The following is an 18,505-nucleotide window of genomic DNA, read 5'->3' as shown; positions in this document are numbered from 1 at the left end:
ATACAGACTACAGGCTGAAGCTTCACAGTCATTCCAGGGAGGGGACCCCATTATACATAAGCTATAGATGCTATCAATAGCAACAGTGAAGCTCAATCACCTGCTTTGAAATGGAGCAGCACAGCAACACAAACAACCAATGACAACACAACATTTAGTGTTTGCACAGGAAATGTTGCAGTATTCGTCCTGGGCAGCAATCAGCTTCTGGAGGATCTTAACCTCTCACTGTCACCGTGGACTATCCTTAAACGGGTCCGTGCACTGTGGCAGTGAGAGGTCACACCCACACCATTGTGCCTGTCCGCTCCCAAAGGCCACATTACTTGTGGCTCTCACACCCACTGTGAGTAAGTGCTTTGAAAGGCTGGTGCTAAGCCACATCAAATCTTCACTGAGAGCCACTCTGGAGTAAAACCTGTTTGGATGGAGGGACAACAGGTCAACATCAGTACGTCTCTCCATGCTGCACTGACTCACCGTGAGTGTCAGGTGACACATGTCAGAATGCTATTCATAGATTTCAGCTCTACTTTCAGTACCATCATTCCCAGCAGATGAATAGAGTGAGGTTCATAATAAGGTTTAACTCCTACATTGGTAACAAAGGACAAGTGCTGTCTTTATTTTACAGACAAATATTTGGCAGGAAAGAAGTAATGACGGTTCTCAGCCTTATAAGACACGAGTACAGTAAAAGTGCAGGTTTCAGTATGAAATCATTGTAAACTGGAAGAACAAGTAAAAGGACGTGTTGCTGTGGTACGGCTTGTCATAGAAGTCACTCAGTGAAACACAGTACAATCATTAGTCTGACTGATGATGGCACAATACGTGAAACCACCTTTGGAAAGGATATTCTTGGGATTTTGAACTTCATTGCCCCTTGATCAGTTATTATGAAAACAGACAAATCACTTTTATCAGATTTGAAATGATCAATTTATTCCATCAGTTTGTCATCTGGGTCATTACCACCCACAGCTCTGGGGACAAGAAACTGGGAAGTAATGAATAAGCGTCGCCTACAGGTTCTGCACAAGCTGAGAAAGCAATAATGACATTTCATAGAGATGAGTTGTTTGTTTTTGGTTTTGCATCTAAAAATAGGATGCTAAATTGTGGGAGTGTGTGTCTAAAGAGGGGAGTGATACACAACAGTGTGAATGACACAGTACAGTTCAAGTTTGCCTGAGCGAGCTCACAGGCTGATGTGTGAAGATGGAACCAAAGACCTGACAACACATAAACTTATTCAACATAACTGACAATCTAACATTTGAACTAGTGTCAGATGATAACATTTGGAATATGTTAACAACGCCATTATGGAACAGTTTATAGGCCAACGGAGCATGGAGAGGTACTTTATCATTAAAAGCACTGCTCACAGCTGACTGTGGACGACACACAGACCGTCTCCACCCACACTGTCCTTAGTGACAGCATTTCATTTTCTACCATCAGTCATCAGGAGAGGGTCACCAGCCAACAAGCAAACGTCTCCCTGCATTACTGCACAGAGTCTATGCTTGCACTCTACAGCTGTGTATTTCTTGTCTTTTAGTAAGGATTGGTTCCTTTTATTTATTTATACAGCCACTGGGAGCGATCACCCTGCCATCACTGCAGCATGACATCCAACAATCAAAACTGAATGCTGTGCAACATACACAAGATACCCTCATGTCCTCATCGCAGTGTCAGAAAGCAGCTTCTGCTCACTCGTAGTCGGGTTGCTGAGAAATGCAGCCACACATTTAACAGACATATATATATATATATATATATATATATATATATATATATATATATATATATATATATATATATATATATATATATATATATATATATATATATATATATATATATATATATATATATATATACAGCTCTGAGTGAAGGGGCACTTAGTGGTGAAAGGAGTGCAGATGGTAATACATAAACCGCATTTGCACAGCACAGTGTTCATTATGAGCACAAAGGCACTTGAAGGAGAGCAGCAGTGAATTTGAGTCTAAAAATATAAAAGCTCTGTGCTCAGCATTATTGGTTTTGTATAGGTGTACGCTCTCTCATATTGTGGAAGGAGGAGAGGAGTTTGTTATGTCCCATATCTGTCACCTTGAGCACAGACTACAAAATGCAAACAGCGCTCATGATGAAGTAGACTTTTAATAACTAATAGCAGAAAAAGCTGATTTCCCTCTCCCAGGAAGTGAAACAGCTCAGCCCTGAACATGCAATTGTTCCTCAGACACGAGTGCATGAAAAGTATGTTCTTTGAAAAATGTGGTTCCATCACATCAGATGAGTTTCTCTGATTGAGGTCAAAGTAGTTCAGCCAGCATACTTACAAATGAAATGACAGCTTAGCTCTGGCTCACCTTGACTTCTAACACTTCTCATTGAGTTTGCTCAGTACGAGCTAGCAAACACATTCCCAGTAAATATCACCGTGTCTGCGGTCACATGCACACTGAACGCAGCTTCACATTCACTCAAATCACTGCAGTAGTTTAAATATGATTGAAAAGTGATTATAAGATTGTGAACAAAGACAATGAGAGGCTCTTTCCAAACATGACAGCTCCCATTTTTACTGTACAGATTACTCATGCTGATGATTCCACCCACAACCTCTGCTTTCATCTGCTGTGTGTGTGTGTGTGTGTGTGTGTGTGTGTGTGTGTGTGTGTGTGTGTGTGTGTGTGTGTGTGTGTGTGTGTGTGTGTGTGTGTGTGTGTTTGATGATATAGTAATGTTACAGGCAAAGAAACCTGCTACACTGTTAAAACATATTCCTTATTTGTTCCTTATTTGTTCCTTATTTGTTCCTGACTGCTCAGTTTGATCTCAGTAAGGTCGGCAGTTTGGTACGTAAGTGCATGTCTTAAATAATTAGAATATAAACCTTCACATATTCTACAGTCAATAAATATAAACATGCTAATTCGAGGATTTTCTTTTGTCTTATTCGTAATCTTTGTGAATTCTAGCTGTTTCTGAAATGATTAGAATATTTTTTTAATTGAACCTTTCACATAGACAGTCCCACTGAGACGCAGTGTGTCATTAACAATGACACAACATATTAAAATGACAGACAGCTTTTTCCTAAATCAAAAAATAATTAACAATACAGAAAAGTCCAACTTCTCTGAAGCAGGTAAGTTTGTACAGTCATTGCTGAGTCAGGGCTCTCTCACCATCAGTGCAGCGGGCATGGAGGCGGTCAGCGTGTCACTGCTGAGGTATGACTGAAGCTCTGGACAACATTGGTTCTCTATGGGATTCCAGTCAGGTGAGTTTGTTGGCCACCAAGTGCAGTAACAGGTTTGTGAGCAAAGTAAACAGTAGTAGTTTGGAGGTGCTCTAAAAATGTTAGATGGCTGTTACCTTTGGACCCAAACCATCACACTGCACCTCAAACATCCTGGAAGCTTCTTCCACTACAACCTTGTTTTCCAAATGAGCTGCAAAATTTGCTATCACCGTAAAACAATCTTCACAAAAACTAAATCCTCAGTCCAGGTGAGAAACGTCTTGTGTTTTCAGCATTTCAAACGTGCCTTCGTGTTAGGCCTGTGATAGTTGCAGCCCATTTATGGTGGCTCTTGATGCGACCCCGAGTCCATTTCTTGGAAAACTATCCCAAATACCTGGAAGGACCGTCAAGAATTTTCCTGACAATATCCTCAGGGCTGCACCCTTGTCTCATGCTTGTGTATTTCTTTTCCTACTCCAGCTTTCTATTAATACGCCTCTACAAACAGCCATCTTTGTCAGCTATGACCTTCGGTGGTTTATGCCAATGAATGTCATCTGAACAACTGTCGAGTCAGCAGTCTTCCCCATGATTGCGTCTGTGTGTATACAGTGTGTCCTAAGCAAGCTTGGAATAACTGCTTCTGCCTGCATGCACTAAGATGTGCTTGATAGATAAGACGTCTGACAAAGTCTCTGTTTTATTACTGAATGACCCAGTGTGTGTGAAAAGCCTCCATCAATCAAAAAGATCGTTTTGGTCAACAGGTTTATATGATGTGTCTTCGCTTGCCGGAGGTTTCTTCCTGTTAAAAGGGAGTTTTTCCTTCCCACTGTTGCCAAAGTGCTTGCTCATAGGGGGTCATATGATTGTTGGGTTTTTCTCTGTATCTATGAAGCGCCTTGAGGCGACTTATGTTGTGATTTGGCGCTATATAAATAAAATTGAATTGAATTGAATTAGCTGTAGGGCGATTACTGTGGCAGATAACTTTAACCCTTGTATGGTGTTCGGGTCTGTGAGACCCGTGTTCAGTTTTTTTCAAAAGAAAAATTAAACAATTAATTATTTTTTCACGTGTAAATGTGTTGTGTCTTTCCACTCACTCCACTTGATTATAACTGATTTATTTATAACATTTTATATAAAAGAAAAACGAGAAGCACATTAATTCATAAATGTGATCTAACAAAGGTAAAGGGAAAAAATTAACCATGTTTGCTGTTCATATGTCTTGTAATTGGGATGAAGTAAACATCTGTTGAGTAATTTAACATAAAATTGTTTGATAGTGTTAATTTGGAAAGCCAAAACTCTAGCGGGTCCACCAGACCCATGAACACTGGCTGAGTAACAAAAATACGAACACCACACAAGGGTTAAGCTAATTAGCTCCTGTTTATCACATGGTTCAAGGTTAGAAACTTGGACAGATAATAACACATAACAGTTTTTATTCCAACGCTAACTTTGTAGATTTGTAGATCTCAGTGCTCTGCCTGTGTGGGTTTACTCTCCGCCTTCGTTCGGCTCCTCTTGTGTTTTTCCGGTTTGACTTTCCTCCTCTGGTCCTTCCTGAATGAACTCACCTGTGCCCTGTTATTCCTTTTCCTGGTGATTCTTTGTTCCCCTCATCTTCCCAAGTCTTCATTTGTGCTCCCTGTGTTTTGGATTTCATTGCTTCTGGATTTTGTCAGTCTTTTGAACTGTCATGCCTCTTTAGTGTGACGTGAATATAAAAAGAAGCTTATTATCTGGTGCCAGCCTCTCTTTGAGTTGTTGTATTAAACTAGGCTAACCATGCCTGACTCTCATTTGTGCTGAACACATAGATATGAGATTCATATCGATACTGTCATTTTACTGTTACAGAAAGCAAACATAACATTTTCCTGGAAGGTTGACTAATTCTCAAATGACACTTGAAACAGCATCCTCTGCCTTATGAATTGAATCTTTTTCCCAGTCCTCTGTCTGCCCTGAGTTCTGCTTTGTGCCCCAGAGGGTTTCATCACAATCCCCGCTGAATCTTTAACATGCTCCATGGATTCATATTATAATCACACTCAAACCACAGAGCCTGTTCTGCCAAATACTGTATATAAATGATCCAATCTCCTTTGATGTACAGTAATCCTGTCTGACTAGAGTGCAATTCAAAATCCATAACCTGCCTCATTTTTCAACCTCGACCTTATTTTCTTTCTTTTTTCTTCCATCATCACTATTGATTATGTTCAAGATTTCATCACTTACTTCACCAGCTAGCGTGAAGTAAGTGCTCGAGTAGACTTGAAATATGGCTCCTCAAAATACACACACACACAGCAATAAGACCTGCATCCCCAATGCTTATTTATATATATACCCTGCTGGGGTAATAGGCTGGCCAAAGGAGGAGCTAGAAGCCACTGACATAAAGACAAGAAAGCTCCTTACCATGCATGGAGGGTTTCACCCCAAGTCCAGCACCCTGAGGCTGTACGCTAAGCGGAAGGAAGGGGGCCGGGGACTGGTGAGTGTCAGCACCACAGTCCAGGATGAGACAACGAACATCCAAGAATACATTGGGAAGATGGCCCCAACTGACCGAGTGCTCAGTGAATACCTCAGGCAGCAGAAACCCAAGAAAGAGGAGGGAGACGAGGAACCATCATGGAAGGACAGGCCCCTGCACGGTATGTACCACCGGCAGATAGAGGAGGTGGCTGATATCCAGAAATCCTACCAGTGGCTGGACAAAGCTGGACTGAAAGACAGCACAGAGGCACTAATCATGGCAGCACAAGAACAAGCTCTGAGTACAAGATCCATAGAGGCTGGGGTCTATCACACAAGGCAAGACCCCAGGTGCAGGCTGTGTAAAGATGCCCCAGAGACAATCCAGCACATAACAGCAGGGTGCAAGATGCTAGCAGGCAAGGCATACATGGAACGCCATAACCAAGTGGCCGGCATAGTGTACAGGAACATCTGTGCCGAGTATAACCTGGAAGTCCCGAGGTCAAAATGGGAGATGCCCCCAAGGGTGGTGGAGAATGACCGAGCTAAGATCCTGTGGGACTTCCAGATACAGACGGACAAAATGGTGGTGGCTAACCAACCGGACATAGTGGACAAACAGAAGAAGACGGCCGTAGTGATCGATGTAGCGGTTCCCAATGACAGCAATATCAGGAAGAAGGAACACGAGAAGCTGGAGAAATACCAAGGGCTCAGAGAAGAGCTCGAGAGGATGTGGAGGGTGAAGGTAACGGTGGTCCCCGTGGTAATCGGAGCACTAGGTGCGGTGACTCCCAAGCTAGGCGAGTGGCTCCAGCAGATCCCGGGAATAACATCGGAGATCTCTGTCCAGAAGAGCGCAGTCCTGGGAACAGCTAAGATACTGCAGGACCCTCAAGCTCCCAGGCCTCTGGTAGAGGACCCGAGCTTGAAGGATAAACCGCCCGCAGGGGCGAGGGGGGAATTTTTTAATATATATATAGCTATATAGATACACACACACAAACATATATATATATATATATATATATAGATAGATAGATAGATAGATAGATAGATAGATAGATAGATAGATAGATAGATAGATAGATAGATAGATAGATAGATAGATATTATCTATCTCTCTCTTCATGTTCGTGTTATATTGGATTTTCTGTATACCAGGTCTGTTGCCTAGGAAATATCGCTGATGTCATCATTTCCATGAAAACACAAGGAGGATACATTGCAGCGTTTTGCTGGCAGTGTTGTGTCTCGTGTGGCGACACAAATTTAGAAAGTGTGACAACACACGCAGTAAACACTACAAGCAATCCCAGTGTGGCCGTCCAAACAGTAAAGATGAAAATCATCATAGTCTCTTATATCATATTGTCTCTTTTCTGAGTGTGTGTGTGTGTGTGTGTGTGTGTGTGTGTGTGTGTGTGTGTGTGTGTGTGTGTGTGTGTGTGTGTGTGTGTGTGTGTGTGTCATGTCTAAATACTAAATGCAAATCTTTGACACATTACAGTCGACACACAGTTTAAATACTCGACGGCCTTTCTGCCTTTGAGCAATTTTCACGGGATTTTAACTCCACTATGTTTCCTTTTAGGATCTGGGAACTATGGAAGCTCGTTTCCCCGCCTGAGTAAAATACCACTGATAACTTGAAATTTCAGATTAATAATTAGGTATCTTTAAATTTGAAGTTAATAAATTACATTTACATTTCAGTGAAAGTTACAATTCCTGTGTCTAAACACGAATAACCAGAGAACATGTTGCTATGTCATAAACTCCTGGGACTGAGTAGAAGCTTCCTGATCACAATTACTGACATTTTGTTTTGTCATCCAGAATTCAAAATTGTGAGATAAGTATCTCAAAATGCAAATTTCATGACTCAAACTTTTCCGGTGAGGTAGCTGTGCCAGTGAGGAAACTCTGTGAATGAGCTTTTTAACCAGAAGCAGATGGAAAAGATACGCAAAAATAAACACGTTTCAGAGGCAGAACCAAGCTCCATCAGGACTCCTCCAGTTACTCACAGCTTTATATGAAATAGTCACAAAAAGTCATCTAGTGTTGCTCTAACTTTCCGTGTTTTTGTCGTATAAATTTGACCTTGTGGTTTGTGTTTGCTCACATTATTATTATTGGACTGCACTTTCATTCATACATGTGACTCTGAAGGTTCTCAGTCATCCAGGTCATCGTAGTCTAAGGAGCTTGTAAAGAAAAGCGTCTGGACTTCTTTAAGTTGCTTGAAGACGTTTCACCTCTCATCCGAGAAGCTTCTTCAGTTCTAAGGTCAAATGGTGGAGAGTCCCAGATATAAACCTAGTGGGAGTTTCCCCCCAAAGAGGGACAATGGACCCTCTGATGATCCTCTACCCTAATCACATGAGCCAAGGCATGAAAATTGGTGTAATCACAATCAGCCGAGGTTTTGGGTGAGCTCAAAGGCTCTTGGCTATTTTAAAGTGCATGGCACAGAAGAGCCACCTCCACGGGACAAGACTCAGCAGTCTATCTGCATCTTAAGGATAAAGGACACTCTTTCGAGGATGCCAACGTTCACATTTTGGACAGAGAGAACAGATGGTTTGAAAGAGGTTTGGTTTACGACACCAACTCTCTGCCATCTATAATCCAGTTTTGAGTTCCCTCCCCAGACACCTTAACGCCCACTCACATCCTGGGCCATCTGACCTCAGGAATTCGCATGATAAGGTGGGGCCAGGTTTCACAATGAACTCACCTGAAACTCTGGCTGATTGGGACCCACGCCCAGTTTCACACCTTGGCTCAGGCGATTAGAGGATCATCAGGGGTCCTTTTGTCCCTCTGTGGGGGGAAACTCCCACTAGGTTTATATCTGGGACTCTCCACCATTTGACCTTAGAACTGAAGAAGCTTCTCGGATGAGAGGTGAAACGTCTTCAAGTAACTTAAAGAAGTCCAGACGCTTTTCTTTCCAAATCCATACATGTGACTCATGTGTTTTGGTAACACATATTTTCACAGACTCTAAATTTAGAAAAACATACGTTGACCACATTTGAAAGATTCACTTTGTAGTTTTATTGAAATGTATATTTATTTTATTATTATTCCAAAAATTGCAGCACTGGTTGTTACATATGATAATAATACATTTGTATTTAAGGCACACTTTTCCAGTCTCACTGACCTCTGACCTCCTCTGATGCTAATGTTAAAAAAAAATCATGTGCGTAAAAAATGAAGTAATAGAGAAATCACACGCTGTCGTTGTTTCACACTTTAGACTCGGCTCACATGATTACATCTCACTACACAAAGCCTGTAAGTCACGGCAAGACACTGAATCACTGACACACAATCAGAGCTACACACACACGTGTTCATGATAAAGACACACAGACGTCAGCACTGAGCTTTATTTGAGTACAGAAAGGAAACATTTATATTTGGACTTGATTGTTCCTGTGTTTGGCCTCGACACGACCACAGTGGATTTAAACCAAGCAGCTGTTGAACAAAACAGCTGCTTGTTTTGTTCAACAGCTGCTTGGTCTGTTTAGGTCCAGCCTGTCCTGTCCATCGTCTCCATGTCCAAAGGCCATAAAGAGGCTGCTCAGAACGATTGTCCTCTTTTCACTGCTCATCTAACGACACCCTCGGGATCGGGTGTGAAGTCTTTCAGGTTATCACCGTGTAGAGACGACCATATTTCCTTATGTGTGACTCTCTCAGACTCTTTTCACTTCTGTTAACTCTCTTTGTCATCAGACTTTCTCTTCTTCTACCATCTGTTACCACCAGCTCGACAGACTTTATTTGCCGCAGAGTAAATATCGTGGTGGGCCATAAAGAGAGCAGCTCATTTACTGCTCGTGGTCCAAATGTTTGACGTAGTTCCTGGCTGTCTGTGCAGCCTCCATGACTGCCATTCTCCTTTATAGAAACAGGAAGAAATCCCATCCTTCAGCTGAGCATCCAAACACAGTTTAATGCTTTTGGAGTGACATCTGTGATCAGTCATATTCCTGGAAAAACACACCTAACGCTACATTAATTAGCTTGTTTGGTTCTGACACGATATTGCACAGCACACTTTGCTATACATTACTTTCAAGTATCTTTTGGTTCTCTGCAAATCATTTTATTTGCAATGAGTGAGGCCCAGGCCAGGTCTACTCTTCTGTTGTCGGGGAGTGAGGTCTGGCCCTGACCTGCAGCATTTAGCTTGTATGGCCCATTAAACACTGACCTTCATACTAATGCTCACCAGTGCAGCCAATGCAACATACTCAACACCCATGCTGGAGACATAACAGAGGCACGGTGCAAACTTTACTGTACAGAAATCCAATTTCAACTCGCTTCTTTCAGATTTGAGGATCTTTGTACGACTGATGAAAAATGCTCTATTTTGACAACTTTCTATAGTCGGAGCACCTCTTCGACCTAAACTTCTCTGTTAATGTTGCTTTTTCTAAGTGGTAGAGCCGTCTGCTTTCTAACACCAGCTCGGGAGGTGAACGTATGAAACACAGTGCCCCAGTATTTCTGTGAGGTGCCCCTGAATGTGACTTCTTCCACACACAGGTAATCCAATTTGACCTCACCTGTGTGCATTACATCTCCTCAAAACTCTGGGACATCTCAGCAGAGGCAGCAGGCTGGAGTCAATGTTACACAGATACTAGGTCCCATGTCATCACGGGTCAGTGCTTCCAGCTGATCCGACTCGGGCTTTAGCTTCAATGGGCCATGGGAAAATTCAGTTACGAGGTTTCTGTCAGCATGTGTCTGTCTTCAAAAGACACACGATCACATTTAAAGTCTCGCTGCGATGTAATGTCTCTGTTCTCTGCTCAGCTGGATAAAAATAATTTTAAGCGTTTAAAAGTTCTGTTTCAAAGGTTTTATAAGAACTCAGTGTTCCTGTAACGTCTGTTTGCTCTCCCAGGAGCCGGGCACACCAGCCACGGCAGCTTTACTCTATTGGTTTTTTGGGAGTGTATTTCTAACAGTGACGACTCTTAAATGTGCTGAATTGGTTGTGAGCTTCTACTTGCTGTAACTGCTGTTCCAGCTCACATAGGCTGAAGTGTGGAGTAATACCGAGTGTTCAGGAGTTATCTGACCCACCGTGTTCATGAAATCTAGCCTGCTAACATCCCACAAGCTGTACCTGCTTGGGACTGTGTTCCTGCCGTTACCTGTTTTATTTCATCTGCTTGTTTGATATCTTAGTTAGCTCTGTTTTAACCACCAGGTTTCTTCCCGTCTCTATGTACATATACGTGTGCAGCTATGCAGGGCGACTTACAAAGAAGCTGCAAGCAAAGGTGACTGCAATAACAGCATCATCCTCAGAGAGGATCATTTGATGATGATGATTACTGTTAATGCTTTACAGTCACTGTGATTCCAGAATTTTGTCATGTATGGACTTTGGACTTTCACATGTCTTCCTTGCTGTTTGATAATAAGGTGCATTAAACCTGTAACTGTAGTTGAGTTTTTGCAGGGTTAACCTCTCTATTTGGTGAAATCTGACTATATGGGAGGACTAAGGGAAAAACGTCAGTATGCACTGAGCCTTAGGGAATACATGCATGAAAAAAATGCAATTAATGGGCCCCTATAGTTCTACATGTCGTCATCACTGGGCCTGTGTCTTCTGTGACAGTCTCAATATGTCTTGCGACTAACATGACGTCATTCCTGACACAGAGCCTGAAAATTCAAATCTCAAACACAAAACGCAGGGATATGAAGTGTGTCCACTGACAGACGCTGATGAGCTGGACCATGGGGAAGCATGTTTTGCGGTTCGTCAGCAGCATCTTTAACTTTGATTTTGACGGCTGGTTATTTAGTGTGTTTTTTACAAGTTTGCCCACCTATCTGCAAACAGCATGCTTAATATTAATGTACATTTGTGTTGTCCCAGGATAAAGGACTCTAATGGATATTTGATGCAGTGCTTACACTGAATGTTTCAGCAGGTCCATTGCATTCTGTAATGAAATATAATAAATTCCTTAGAATATTTACATTACTGTACAATACCAACTGTCCAATAAAGCAATATAGTAGGAAACAGAAATATATGGACTGTGCATGGATAACAAAAGGTCTGCAAAATGCATGTATAAAGAAAAATGCTCTATACAGAGAGTTCTTAAGAACGAGAACTAAAGATGCTGAAATCAGATACAAAAGATATAAAAATAGGTTAACTAATATACTTAGATTAAGTAAAAAGGAATACTATAAGAAGCAATTAGATATAAATAGAAATAATAATAAAAGATTATGGGAAATCCTGAACAGTGTTATAAAATGTGGGACTGGACAAAAGAACTATCCCAAGTATTTCATTTGTAATGACCATGAAGAATACAATATGGATGTTGTGGCAAATAGTCTCAATGAATTCTTTGTAACTGCTGGACCAAATTTAGCAAGAACAATCACTCATCCTGGGAAAGCACAGGAAAAACCCGATACACTGATTGACAGAAATCCATATTCTATGTTTCTCACAGCCGTTGATGAAAATGAAGTTCTTGAAATTGTCAAAAAATGTAAAAATCACAAATCTTTGGATTGTAATGATATTGATATGATAGTGGTTAAAAGAGTCATTGAGGCTGTTATAAAACCATTTACATACATCTGTAATTTATCATTTCAAACTGGTCGATTTCCAGACAGAATGAAAATAGCAAAAGTTATACCTCTATACAAATCTGGAAACAAACACCATTTCACAAACTACAGGCCTGTCTCTTTACTACCTCAATTCTCAAAAGTTCTTGAAAAACTGTTTAAAACCGACTGGAACAATTTATAGATAAACATAAACTACTCACTGAGAGTCAGTACGGATTCAGATCAAGCAGATCAACATCATCGGCACTATTAGATTCAATAGAATACATCACAAATTCCATAGACAAAAAGCAATATGTGGCTGGGTTATTCATAGACTTGACAAAGGCATTTGACTCTATAGATCATGATATATTAATAAGAAAACTGGAACGTTATGGTGTCAGAGGGGTAGTTTTAGATTGGGTCCGGAGTTATTTAAGTGACAGAAAGCAGTTTGTGAAAATAAATGGTGGTTGCTCCTTATGTATGGACATTGCTTGTGGTGTACCCCAAGGGTCAGTTTTGGGTCCAAAATTCTTCAACTTGTACATTAACGACATCTGTAAAGTGTCCAAAGTATTAAAAATGGTTCTCTTTGCTGACGATACAAACATTTTTTGCTCTGGTGATGATCTGCAGAATTTATTGGAGGATATGAAATAAGTAAAGTGAAGTTCTGGCTTGATAAAAACAAATTATCATTAAATTTGAATAAATCTAAACTTATGTTATTTGGAAATAGTAGTTTAAATACAAATGCAAAGATTCAAATAAATGGTGTTGATATTGAAAGAGTCAGTGAAAATAAATTTCTGGGGGTAATAATAGATGAAAAACTTAACTGGAGAGCTCACGTAAGATATATTCATTCCAAAGTATCACGAAGCATTGCAGTACTAAACAAGGCAAAACAGGTATTCGACAGAACATCACTTCATATTCTCTACTGTTCACTGGTTTCACCATACTTAAGCTATTGTGCAGAGGTCTGGGGCAATAACTATAAAACCACATTACATTCACTTTTTACTCTTCAAAAAAAAGCAATTCGAATCATCCACGATGCAGGTTATAGGGAACATACAAACTCACTATTTTTGCAGTCTGAAATATTGAAAATTGACGATATAGTGAAATTCCAAACAGCACAAATTCTATTCAAAGCAAAAAATAAAGAACTGCCAGGTAATATTCAGAGTATGTTTTTTTTGAAAGAAGGAAGTTATAATTTAAGGGGTTTTTGTAACTTCAAAACAATGAAGGTACGTACTACAAGAAAAGGCTTTTGTGTTTCTGTTCATGGAGTGAAACTATGGAACAAACTGAATATGGAATTAAAGCAATGTCCAAACATAAAACTGTTCAAAAAGAGTTATAAAAATATGATCTTCTCGATCTATAAAGAAAAGGAAAATATTTAAATTAAGTGAATGTCTCTATTTAAAAACAAACAAACAAAAAATTCATGATGTGATATTATAGTATATAGTATATCAGAAATCTGTTCACTATTTTTATTACAAATTATATCAGTAAGGAAGCTGACTAAATATTCACTGATAATTTATGGGACAGGGATGGGATTAAATAAGTGTATACTTCTTCCCACTCCCTTTCAACATGTAAATTAATCAGAATGGTTTTTTGTATGTAATTTGTATAGTATATATATTTTTTCTCTCATTTCTTTTCTAAATGTACTTGTATATTGTTCACATGTTGAAATAAATTACCAATCAATCAATCAAAAGCTTGATGCCTCCTGAGCACACACAAGTGGCCGGCGGGTGGCAAAAAAGCAACAACCTGTCCCACAGGCCGGTTAATCACAGAGCAGTAAAGGACTGTGGTGCTAATGGGGCATTCTGTGTCCACTCTACATGTGCACTGAATAAGTGTGGGAGGCAGTCAGCGAAGACACACCGACGAGCCCAGAGTCTCCTCGTTCTCTTCACGTGTGTCGTGTAGCTCCAACACAGCTCCACCAGCAGAAAATCAATTTGCACTTCATCACTTCCTATTAATGAATTCAAGAAATGTTCACCGTGGCTTTAATTACACAGGATCCTTTTACTATATTTATTTTCAGTGAATAAACGGCGTGATGTTGTTAAGAAGCAGCACGTTTATGTTAAAACACTTTGTGCATTCTGCGTATGTCCGTGTTTGTATGTGGCTTTACGTCTGTTCCTCACCGTGACCTGATGGATGAAATTCAACAAAAAGTTGACCTTTGTTCAATTATTTTCGTCACTATTTTAGCCACACTGTTCGGTGAAATCAGTGGCTTTAAGCTTTTGCAAGCATCGCATTCAAGTCTGTAAATTAGTCAATTCAACTTGTATTTAAAATAATTCGAGAATATAATTTAATGTAATAAAATGATGCAGCTACAAAATCATGGGGGTTGGAAGATGTCCTGCCTGCGTATCATTTAGCATGAATGTGTTAGAAAAACCACATGTGGTTCCTTTGTTGTATTCTAAAGCATCCAGATGTGTTTCTGAGCGTCAGCACGGAGTTAAAGTGTATGAATATTATTCTTTGTATAAAAGAAATAATAAGTGTAATTTCACAAAAATCACCACATCAGTACATCACACCTGAAATCACCTCATTAAACACACGGGTGGGATAAGCGCATCACTCCTGTTAACATCTGTGAATGTTTACGCTGGTAATTTTGTTACACACTGCCCACTCCCTTAAACTTGTGGGCCATTCATAAATTCGTTCTGTGCAGCAGGTCTGTGCCAACTCTCTGAACACACGACCCTTACGCCAAATTTCTTGGTACTCTGCAAATAACAGTCAGAAGAGCAGAGCAGGGACAGGGAGAAACAGCGAGTCTCCAACAGGTGGGGATGGAGCAACATCATTTATGGGGTGAAAACACAGCAGTGAAACTTTTGAACAGAAGACAGAAAAGAAGCAGCTTACCAAATCTCAGGACATGTGGCATCCCATGTAAAAGCCCCACACAGTGTGTTAGCAGCAGTAGAAGCTTGACGGTGCACCTGAGCCTGGCTTTAAATATCAGGTGGGGGATCTTCATGGTGCTTGTTTGGTGCGCTGGATTTAAATCCCTGGATCGGTATATTCCTCTGTATTGTTTTCTCTTTAACCCAAACGACGTGAATTCAGGCAGCTGTAAGATCAAGGCATGATCTTCACCAGCGGGCTGAGCAGCGGTTTTCCCACATCCATTTGGCAAGAGGGGAAAAATCAGTACGAGTCCAGCTCACTGCGCCAAGAAGAAAAAGACCTCAGCTGAGGAAAAGGATGGTGAATGTGGAGGTGGTGGTGTCGGGGCATCCATGCTAGGCGGGGAAATCCATTTACTGAAAGACAAAGGAAGAGATAGAAGAGGGTGAGAGTTGGGGCTGGGGGGAGGGGTGGGGGGTTACCGAAGTGACAAAGTGAGAGTGAAAGACAGTGAAGCGGTCTGAGCAGCCTCCCCAGTCCGAGCTCCTCCCGCTGCACTGCCGCACAGCATCTGACGTCGAGCGCATAGGATGGACGGGGCTGCTCACACTTCACTCTTGGATCTGTGTCCCCTACCCAAAGTGCCATACCTCCCGCACTCCTTTCCCTGCTGTATCCCCGGCCAGCTTGCCAGCCGCCGCGCTGACGTTTCTCCGGTTCGGCTCAATCTGCGTCGGCCGAACACCGTCGTGCACAGCCCCATAAAAGCCAAGCCATGAATTCGAAATGATCGCCAGTGTTTGATCGAAGTCATTCAAGCACGGACTGCGTGGGCTCCATGTGTGAAGCAAAGCTGTCACTGTAACTCAGCGTGATGAATAGGCTGCGCTCGGCGCGCCGGTGTTTCAGCACTCGACTTCTGTCTTTGGAATTACTTTTCCTTTTTTGAAATTCATTCTTCTCAGACCGAGACTGGGCAACCTGTTAGACACAAGCCTCGATATCAAATTTACATTTCACCTGTTTCGTGCCTGACTCTGGAGGCACTGTCGTTTTATAGCAGCACAGAATTATTGAAGGTGAAGTCCGTGTGACTGGAACGCTCTCTATTCGGATGGCATTTAGAAATGAAACAATATACTCAGCTAACATTTTAACAACAGTCACAGGATTTTTAGGCAAAAAAGCCCCAAAAAACTAAATGTATTTGTTTCTAAATTTTCAGTTAGAATTTCAGTCATCATATTAATGTGCTGCATAATTTCCGAAATTTATAGATTATAAACGCAGACGCGGTGAAGGTGTACGGAAGTGGGGATAATTTAAAATGCATTAAATAAAAATATATTCGCTCCAATCCCAGCTGCCAACTACTGAAAATACAAGGTAAATAAGGTAATGATGACGGAGTGCTAACACGGACTTTCTCCGTGGGCTTTAACGTTTAGGCCACGGACTTTAGTCTGGCTTTGAGTTTTCCAGACACCGCCTGTGTTTCACATCCAGCTTTTCATTGCGGCTATTTCAGCACCTGAACAGAGAATGTGTGTTAAAGCAGGAGATACTCCGAGTGTGTTTCAGCACCACGAACAGAGGCTTGATTTCACCGAGGCTTCAGCAGGAGATCACTGGCTTTCACATATGCTCCCGTTATGATGCCAGCTTCCTCTGCTCGCTTGCCTCCTTAATTAGCAGAGATGTTCTGTTTGGACTGATGATCCATAGTTTGGGTCAGGGTTATCCTGTTACTCCTAAGCGTCTGATTCCATATTTGCAATCATTTTTTGTAGGCAACACAGAAAACTACTGCTGTGCCCGCCATTTATAGACATGCAGGTGGGTGTGCAGAAGGTAAATGTAAAACGATTCTGGTGAATATTGTGTGAGGGCCATTACACCTCACCTGTCACACCAAATAACTGATATTACTGCTGTATTACTATTGGCTGTGATTGTAACGTTGTTTGTCATTTCATCCTCAGATTTCACAGGACGTTACTATGTTTGCTAAATCAAAAGGAAATTACAACCTCGAGTTAAAAGCTGGACACAAAGGTCGGGAGAAAAACAAGAGGCAGCTTTACAAGCTAATGTAGAGAAGTGCTGGACTGTACAGGTAAAAATGACCTCACACTTGGCACCAGCACACAGACTCATCCGGATCTCTCCTATTTTCACAGACAGACTTACAGGTCAACAAATGTCCCTTTGTGCATTTGGAAAGGGCGTAAAGAGCGCATGAGAGGAGCCTCTCCACCGGCAGCACTGCCCGATGATAAAGTTGATTTACAGCTAATGCGCTTGTGGACTGTGGGTTTCAAATGTGCGGCTCATCTCCTGAGTTTCCATCAAACCGCGCGAACTAGAGACGTTATTTACGGATCATTCATAAAGTGGATCATGGTGGAAATTTAACGACCCTTGTAATGTCTTACGAGCCCACAGCAGTAAGAGCACCAGGCCGAGAACGAGGAGAAAGAGGAGGAGGTAGTAGTAAGGTGACAAGCGTCTCTACACAGAGGTCGTGCATAAACATGGGAGGTCACTTTCCTTCAGAGTTTCTGAAGCACAAATCCGAGCCGTGTTTGAGACATGGACATCGTTCTTTCTAAAGGTGTCTGGATAAAGTGCACGGACCAACTTCAAACCGCGCCTGAGGCGTCAGCGGCTGAGGTTGGAAAACGACGCGAAAAAGCTTCTACCTGGGTCTGATCTGTTTCCACACGACCTGACCTGTTCCTGAACAAATCCAGAGGATCGTGAAATAAGTGTAAAGTTTGGAGAAAAAAGCGTGCCTACCTCAGACAGAGCGTGAGCAGAGAAGAGTCATCAAAGCAGCACAAAGAAGTTGATTTGTTTCTGTGGAAGAACCGTGTCGCTTCCCCCGCGCTCTCATCTGGTAGCGCTGAGCTCCGGCCGTGGGGGAGACACGCCTCCTGTCGGACGGCAGGACGCACTGCTTAAAGCAACAGGGGGACGCTCCGGACTGAAGGCTCACCGTCTGCAGCTTCCCCCAGCGGGGCGACTGTCAGCTCAGACTGAGGCTCCAATCCTTTAGATGCCTACACCTTACAGTTTGGGGTTGTGGCAGTGACCACAGGACATACCGGCTCGGTAAGCCTGATCCCGTAGATTGCTTATATGCCACGAGGCTGAATAAATGCGCATCAC

General features: G+C 41.7%; 1 protein-coding gene across 3 annotated transcripts in view; it reads right to left on the bottom strand.

The window, feature by feature from the left end:
• The window catches only part of grik2 (glutamate receptor, ionotropic, kainate 2), a 328,033-nt gene extending 309,799 nt beyond the window's left edge, over positions 1-18,234 (bottom strand). For 2 of the 3 annotated variants that reach the window (XM_004569101.5, XM_004569102.4), the window contains exons 1-2: positions 18,134-18,234; positions 15,350-15,750 (exon numbers count right to left, since the gene is read on the bottom strand). In XM_004569101.5, coding sequence (XP_004569158.1) covers positions 15,350-15,464 — 115 coding nt within the window. In that variant the 5' untranslated portion in view covers positions 15,465-15,750; positions 18,134-18,234. Of the gene's footprint in view, positions 1-15,349; positions 15,847-18,133 lie in introns of those variants that run through there. The other variant, XM_076889664.1, reaches the window with a different exon arrangement.
• Between the last annotated feature and the right edge of the window lie 271 nt (positions 18,235-18,505).

Source organism: Maylandia zebra, linkage group LG11 (assembly GCF_041146795.1).
Source record: "Maylandia zebra isolate NMK-2024a linkage group LG11, Mzebra_GT3a, whole genome shotgun sequence".
NCBI classification, from domain to species: Eukaryota; Metazoa; Chordata; class Actinopteri; order Cichliformes; family Cichlidae; genus Maylandia; species Maylandia zebra.
This window is presented reverse-complemented; position numbering and strand designations above follow the sequence as displayed.